This window comes from Equus asinus, chromosome 8 (genome assembly GCF_041296235.1).
Source record: "Equus asinus isolate D_3611 breed Donkey chromosome 8, EquAss-T2T_v2, whole genome shotgun sequence".
In the NCBI taxonomy this organism is placed as follows: domain Eukaryota; kingdom Metazoa; phylum Chordata; class Mammalia; order Perissodactyla; family Equidae; genus Equus; species Equus asinus.
This window is the reverse complement of record NC_091797.1, coordinates 16,571,842-16,579,881: the sequence shown is the minus strand read 5'-3', so window position 1 is coordinate 16,579,881 and position 8,040 is coordinate 16,571,842. Positions and strand designations below refer to the sequence as shown.

Here is an 8,040-nt window from a genome sequence, read left to right as displayed (position 1 = left end):
GATCTTAAAGGGAGTTGGGCAAATGCATGACAGAACTAAAATGAGTTGCCTGGCTGTGCTGATGTTAAGAGTTCCTGATAGCCCAGCCCTTGGCCACTCCCTGGGTCTTAATACAGGGGTAGATTTTAACAGAAGTCAAGTTGAGATGTAAAAGCATCAAGTTGACTTAAAGGCTGCGGACAGGAAGCTGTAGGAAGGAACACTTTATCAACTACAGGTTGCTGAGAGCATCCACTCCAGGAAGGATTTTACCTTCCAGAAGCTCTAGACTGGCACCTCCTCCAGTGCTCACATGACTGACTTTATCTTCGGTGTTCCATTTAGCACAGCAAGTAGCAGTGTCTCCACCTCCTATAATGGTGATACAGCCCCTGGAAGTGGCTTTCACAATTTCATCCATGAGGGCTTTGGTTCCCTTAGCAAAGGCATCCCATTCAAATACCCCTACAGGTCCATTCCACACAATTAGTTTGGCTTGGGCCACCACTTGAGCATACTTCTTATTAGTCTCAGGACCGCAGTCCAAACCCATCCAGCCAGCAGGTATGCCTGATGCTACAGTGGCTTGGCCAACCTTAGCATTCTCCTCAAACTTGTCAGCAGTAACAAAATCAACAGGAAAGGTAATGCGCACACCATTCTTATTGGCTTTGGCCATGATATCTTTGACAATCTTGGCTCCCTCTTCATCAAACAGGGAAGCACCAATCTCCATGTTGTTAAGTACCTTAAGGAAGGTATAAGCCATTCCACCACCAATAATCATCTCATTGACCTTGTCCAGCATATTTTTGATGAGTTGGATCTTGTCTGCCACTTTGGCTCCACCAAGTATAGCCAGAAAGGGTCTCTCTGGGTTTTCCAAGGCTTTGGCAAAGTACTCCAGCTCCTTCTTCATCAGAAATCCAGATGCCTTCTGGGGCAGATTTATTCCCACCATGGAACTGTGGGCTCGGTGAGCAGTGCCAAAAGCATCATTGACATAGACATCCCCGAGCTTTGACAGTGATGCCTGGAAGGCTTCTATTTTACCTGGCTCAGCTTTAAGCTTATTTCCAGAAGGATCTTGGCCCTTCCCTTCTTCCTCCACATGAAAGCGCAGGTTCTCCAGCAGGATAACTGAACCAGTAGCTGGGTTGGCACAGGCTTTCTCCACTTCTGAGCCCACACAGTCCTTCAGGAACAGAACATCCTTGCCCAGCAAGGATTTGAGCTCAGCAGCAACAGGTTCTAAAGAGTATTTATCAGGCATGGGAACACCATCAGGTCGACCTAAATGACTCATAAGAACTACTGACCTGGCTCCATTATCCAGGCAGTACTTGATGCTTGGGATGGAAGCCTTGATTCTCTGGTTGTTTGTAATCTGGTTCTTCTTCATGGGAACGTTGAAGTCTACTCTCATGATGACTCGTTTCCCTTTAACATCTAGTTTGTCCAAAGTTAACTTCTTAGAAAGAGACATCTTGGCAATACAAAGACATAGGCTGACACCCGGATCCCCAGGACTGAAGAACCACTTTACTGCTGCTGGTCGTTGGGGCAGGTGGTGTGTTCTAACTCCCGTCCCTTTGGCCCGCCCCTTTCTTCTCAGCACTAAGCATCCCACACACAGCCGTGATTAGACTAGGGAAAGGAAATCTGGCTCTGTGATTGGTCAATGGTCCTGTCAATCTGGATTTGGAATACGTTGTCCGAGGCATACTCAAACCGTCAGGGCAGAAGGCTAACCTGGAGTAGTGGTACTTAGTTTAGGGTGACAGTTAGGGAGAGGAAGAAACTGGAATAGGAATGGTCCTGCGAGGCAGCGCTGGGCGACTGGCACTGCGCTGACCCCAGGTGGGTAGTGCGCCCACTTTCCCCCGGTCGGTGGCTGCTGGCAGCTCGGCCGCCGTCCCTCCACCTCGAGTCTAGGAGCTCTGGGCCCCACTCTGCCGTTACCTATGAGGATTCAACCTTTCCGGCGGCGCACCCAGGGGCAAAAGCATCACCACTGGCATGAGGACATCACCGGACGTCAGCCCCGGGAGACTGTCCGACATCAGTCCCCAGTTCCTGCAGCTCATATCCTTGGTGGACGAGGCCCCAGGGATTAAGGAAGATCTGAAATGGTGGCACTCGGTGGAGGACTTACCAGCGGGCCCATGGGACTCACGTTTATCAAGGAGTGGATCCTGCGCAGCACTGCCTACTGTGGCTACCAGTCCTGGGCAGCAAGTTACAAAACCCCCTGAGACCTGCATGTGAAGAAGCTTGGGCTATCCTCGTGGAGGAAGAGAAATCCCGCGGAGAGAAAGGCCCCGCCAATAGCCGGCGCCAACCACCGCACATGTGAGTGGGCATCTTAGACCATCCGGCCCCAGCTGAGTTGCCAGAAGACTGCAGGCACATACATAAAAAAAAAAAAAAAAAAAAAATAAGAAAAAGAGAATGGTCATGAGGTCTAATCCTCCTCCTGGTTTTTTCTGTATTCCTTTTAACAATTACTCTTATTCTTAGAAACAAACAAACATACCCCCTCGGGCGTGTCAAATCCTAATTATACTGAGGTGTAAAAACTCCTGCAGTGCCAAATAAAGGAAAAATTTGAAGTAATTGTTCTATGAAGACTTGTTTATTCAAGGTAACATGGTATGCTTCTGTGTTTTCCTTGTCTCGGTAAATATTTCTGTAAAGAGCATAGCTTGGAGTTAGCCTTTGCCCTTACACGTATTCTAGGGTGGGGTGAGAATTATATGGTCTTCATTACCTTGCTTCTTCCATCCTCAGACTACTGTGAGAGAAAGCTTGGTCACTTCTTCAGGAGAATCCTCTAAGATCACAGTAAAGAGAATATCAGGAAGGCGCTGAAGATAATGGTAACATTTCTTTCAGGCTACAAATTTATGATGAGGCCCCTTCCTTTTTCTCTCTCTTTGTTTCACTACTTGTATAAGTTAGAAAATGAGCTGAAAAGAGGCATGGTTTCACGAGGATGAAAATGTCTTTTTGAATTGAAAATGAGTGAGAGATTTTATTTTTGGATAAAGTATTTATGGCTGATTGGTTTAGTAATGAAAACTGGCTTTGCAATTAGTTTATATGGCAGTTTCCATAAGTGGAATGAACTAAATATGTAGCATCAAGACTTTGACAAAAGTTTATTTGAGGTGTCACCCACTAGGACGGCTATAATAAAAGAAGACAGACAATAACAAGTGTTGACAATGATGATGAGAAATTGGTACTTCACATATTGCCAGTAGAAGTGGAAAGTGGTGCAGACACTTTAAGAAACAGTTGACGTTTCCTCAAAATATTAAACATGGAGTTACCACATGACCCAGCAGTTCCTCTCCTAAATATTTACTACAGTGACATCACTACATTCTTCTAATGGCTAAAATCCAAAAATCCGACAATAACAAATGCTGTCAAAGATGCATAGCCATAGAAAGTTTTGGTTATTGCTGTTGAGAATGAGGTATGCTATAGCCACTTGGAAAACAATTTGGCAATTTCTTGTAAATGTAAACACAGACTTACAAAATGAGCCATAAATCCTACTCCTAGGTGTTTATCCAAGTACACAGAAAACCTATATTCTCTCAAAATTCTCTATACAAATGTTTAGAGCAACTTTATTCATAATTGCCCCAAACTGGATAGTCTTCAGCTGATGACATCCATACAACAGTGGATACGTCTATACAATGGAATGTTCTAAAATAAAAAGAAATAAGCCATTTACTTATACAAAATCATGAATGAAACTTAAATGTATTTACTAAAAGTTTGCAGATATTGTATAATTCCATTCATATGACTTTTGAAAAATGATCAAACTAAAGATCTGGAAAACATGTCAGTGGTTACCAGACGTTAGAGGAAGATGGAGGTGGTCAACTATTATGGGGATGCAATGGGAGATTTTGAGTAAGATAGAACTTTTCTGCACGGGACTGGAGTGGTGAATACAAGATGTTACGCATTTGTCAAAATCTGTAGATTTGTACATTATAGAGACTGAACTTTAATAAATGCAAATGAAAAAATGAACCAGGATGTTGGGGAATCTCAGGAGGGAATGCAGACTCAGACAAATGAACCAAACTGTAGTACGATATATGACAAATCTCACTGAAGATGGAGAAAAAAAAGATAAGTAACCTTGGAAAAGAGGTTTCCACTTGGTAAGGTTAAGACTAAAAGACAAGTACATAAATGTAATCCTGTAATTGGTAAATTTGTTTATCACAGGCATATAGGTTAACAATTTTGAAACTATTTTACATGTGTACCAGAGTAAAACAAATAAATGATGGTAGATTGGTTTCTCACTCTCAGCAAAAGAAGTTACAAATAACAAAGAGGAAGACTAGAATGAACTCTGTAGCACTGTATTAGTCAGAGATAAAAGCATGAGCTCATATTAAGTTCAAAATACACACACACATAAATACAAAACAATTATAGATATGTGTATATACATACGTACCAGTTTTTTATTCTTGCTGTTAAAGAAAAATGTATCTACTTAAAACATCACAATTTTGTTCTCTCACAGTTCTGTAGGTCAGAAATCCAGGTTTGCTTGACTGGTTTCTCTGCTCTGGGTTTCACAAGGCTGAGATCAAGGTGTTGGTGACTGGGTTCTTACTGGGAGATTCTGGGTAGAATTTTCTTCTAAGCTCATTTAGGTTCTGGCAGAATCCACTTACTTGCAGTTATAGAACTGAGGTCTCTGCTTCTTTGCTGGCTGTTAACAAGCCCAAAAAGGCCCTCTCAGATCCTTGCATATAGGTGCGTATTTCTGTGCCAGCAATGATGCATTGAATCCTTCTTACACTTGGAATGTCTCTGATTTTCACTTCAGCTGCATGTCTCTTCTACTTTCAGCCAGAGAAAATTCTCAGCAGTTAAGGACTCAGGTGATTAATTTGGACGTACCTGGATAATCCAGGGTGAATTCCCTATCTTAAATTCTGTCACTTAATTATATCTGCAGTGGCCCTTTTACTATGTGATATAGTATGTTGACATGTTCTAGAGAATAGGGCATAGCCATCTTTGATGGGTACTTAATCTGCCTACCACAACATGATTTGTATACGTACAAATATTTCCAATCCATCTACAAGAAGGCCTAGAAGCAGTGACATCCCAGGTGAGAGAACATACCCTGACTGAGACCTTGGTTTCTAAATAGTATCCTCTGATAAAAGAAATCAGAACTCCTTGGACAAATGGCTGATTCTAAGACTAGGGGAAAGGAAACTCATGATGAGTCCAGAGCATTTTATAGTGCCAGAAAGTACAAAAGTAAAGCTGGCACAACTTAAGCAACAAAATAAATAGTATCAGATTATTACCCAAAGTATAAAATGATATACATGACTCCACACAGATATGAATAATTAAATAAATAAATAAGTTGGGGAGAAGAAACAAATCTTCCTTATAGAAGAATTTCAGATAATATGTGTAGATAGTCTCCCCTCCTGGAGATGGAGATTAATTGATCCACTGCTTGAATATTGTCTTAACTTGGTGACTTTCACCCAAGGGATAGAGGATGGAAATGTGACTAATGGTAACTTTACAATGGAGAATTTTGGCAAACACCAACATAGCCAAATGATCAAGGTCAACATCACCAGTGATGTCCTGTAATATCATGAATGCCTTGATATGATGCAATGTGAAGGATATTTTACCTCTGTGATATTCTCCCTTAAAATCCATAACCCCAGTATAATCATGAGAAAATATCAGACAAATCAAAGTTAGGGACCTTCTACATAATACCTGATTGGTATTCTTTAAAATTGTCAAGGCTATGAAAAACAAGAAAATGTTAAAAAGCTATCATAGATCAGAGGAGATCAAGGGGACATAATAACTACATTCAATACGGTATTCTAGATTTGGCTCTGGATCTGAAAAAAAGGACGTCGATAGTAAAATGTGAAAGTTGAATAGAATTTGGAGCTTGGTTAATAGTAACATACCGATGTTAACTTCTTAGTTTTGATAAATGTAATATGGTTATGTAAGATATTAATACTAGGGGAAAATGAGTGAAAGAGATATGAGAGCTCTCTGTTCTATCTAAAATAAATCTCAAAATTACTCCCAAATAAAAAGTTTATTAATAAAAAAATCACTTTTATTTACAATAGTATCACAAAGTATTAAATAATAAATTTAACAAAAGGTCTGCATATCTCTACAATTAAAACTATAAAATATTTGTGAGAAAACCTAATGAGTATCTAAATAATTGGAGGTATTTACCATTTTTATTGATTGAAAGATTCACTGTTGTTATGATGTCAATTCTTCCCAAATTGATCTATAGATTCGACACAAAACCAAACACAAGCCCAAAAATCTTCTTTACATAAAAAATGATGAGCTAATTCTAAAAATGATATGGAAATGCAAAGGGCCTAGAATAGTCAAATCCATCTTAAAAAGGAATAAATTTGAAAGTCTTACGCTGATTGATTTCAAGAATTACCTGCACTGATAGAATCTGTCTCATAATTATTTTGGAGCTCTGGAGTCTATTGAAGGCTTGAAACTTCAAGACACAGGTTTGGACAGTAAGTTGTGGTTAATTTCCATCAATTTCTTCTCTTAGCACAGTAGCAGCTATCTATTCCCCATTCCTAGCCCTGTGGCACATAGCTCTGCAAGCTTTCCAGGAGCAGCTTCCATACGCAGATTGTGGGACCCTGGGTGGGCAAAAAGCATACTGTCCTCCAAATATCAGGGATCTGTGCTCTGATCACTGATTGGTGCTACTGATCACAGAGTACAGACAAAGAGGCAGGTTGGCTATTGTTGTTGCACCCATCCTGTTGTTGCATGCTCCTCCTTCTCCAGCTAAAATGACCTCCAGAAAACTTAAAAGGCTAGTGCCCTTTTTCTCCTCTCATCCTCTTCATTGTTTTCTTTTTCCCTTTTGGGAGCCAGGCAGTAAAGAATATGACATTCAAAAGCAACTGCAATACAGGGAAAATTAGAAAGTGACCATGAATGCCTAGGGAAAAGTGTAGGCTAAGAAAATATTTGAGAAGAACTTAAGGTTACACCGTAGGCTGATCCTCGGCACAGAGACAGCCTATGACTATATATATATATATATATGCATATATATATATATATATGCATATATATATATATAATCCAAAACAATAAACAAAAGCAATAGCAAAAAACATCAAACCTTTGGAAAGAGGGAGAATCTGATTTCCAGAGTTACTATATTATTAGACTCAAATGCCCAGTATTCAACAAAAATCACAAGGCATACAAAGAAACATACAAAGAAAAGGCATACAAAGAACTAAAGGAATATGTGGAGAAAGTCAAGAAAATAATGAATGAACAAAATAGAAATATCAATAAAGAGGTAGAAAACCTAAAAATAAACCAAAAAGCAGTTCTGGAGCTGAAAAGTACAGTAGTCTAGATTAAAAACTCACCAGAGAGATTCAAAGGCAGATTTGAACAGTTGGAAGAAAGAATAAGTGATCTCAAAGATAAGACAATGGAAATTACTGAGTCTGAGGACAAGAAAAGAAAAAGATTAAATAAAGGTGAACAGAGCCTACAAAATCAGTGGGACAACATCAAGTGGACCAGAAAACGTGTTGTTATCAGTCCAGAAGGAGAATAGAGAAAGCAGGAGGCAGAAGGAGTATTTGAAGAAATAATGGCTGAAAACATCCCAAATTTGATGAAAGACATGAATATAAACATACAAGAAGCTGCATGAACTCCCAGTAAGATGAACTCAAAGAGACCCACACAGAGACACATTATAATCAAACTTTCAAAAGATGAAGACAAAAAGAGAGTCTTGAAAGCAGCAAGAGAGAAGTGACTCTCCATATACAAGGGATCCTCAATAAGATTATCAACAAATTTCTTACTAGAAACTTTAGAGGTTAGAAGGCAGTGGGCTAGGATGTTCAACATACTAGGAAAAAAAATGTTAACCAAGAATCCTACACCTGGAAAAACTGTCCTTCAAACATGAGGGGAAATTAA

At 39.8% G+C, this 8,040-nt stretch overlaps 1 protein-coding gene across 1 annotated transcript; it reads right to left on the bottom strand.

Annotated features, from left to right (window-relative positions):
- Positions 1 to 211: 211 nt before the first annotated feature.
- On the bottom strand, positions 212 to 1,465 carry PGK2 (phosphoglycerate kinase 2). Its single transcript, XM_014834697.3, has one exon. It carries the CDS (start codon positions 1,463 to 1,465, stop codon positions 212 to 214), a length of 1,254 nt encoding a protein of 417 aa, XP_014690183.1.
- Positions 1,466 to 8,040: the final 6,575 nt, after the last annotated feature.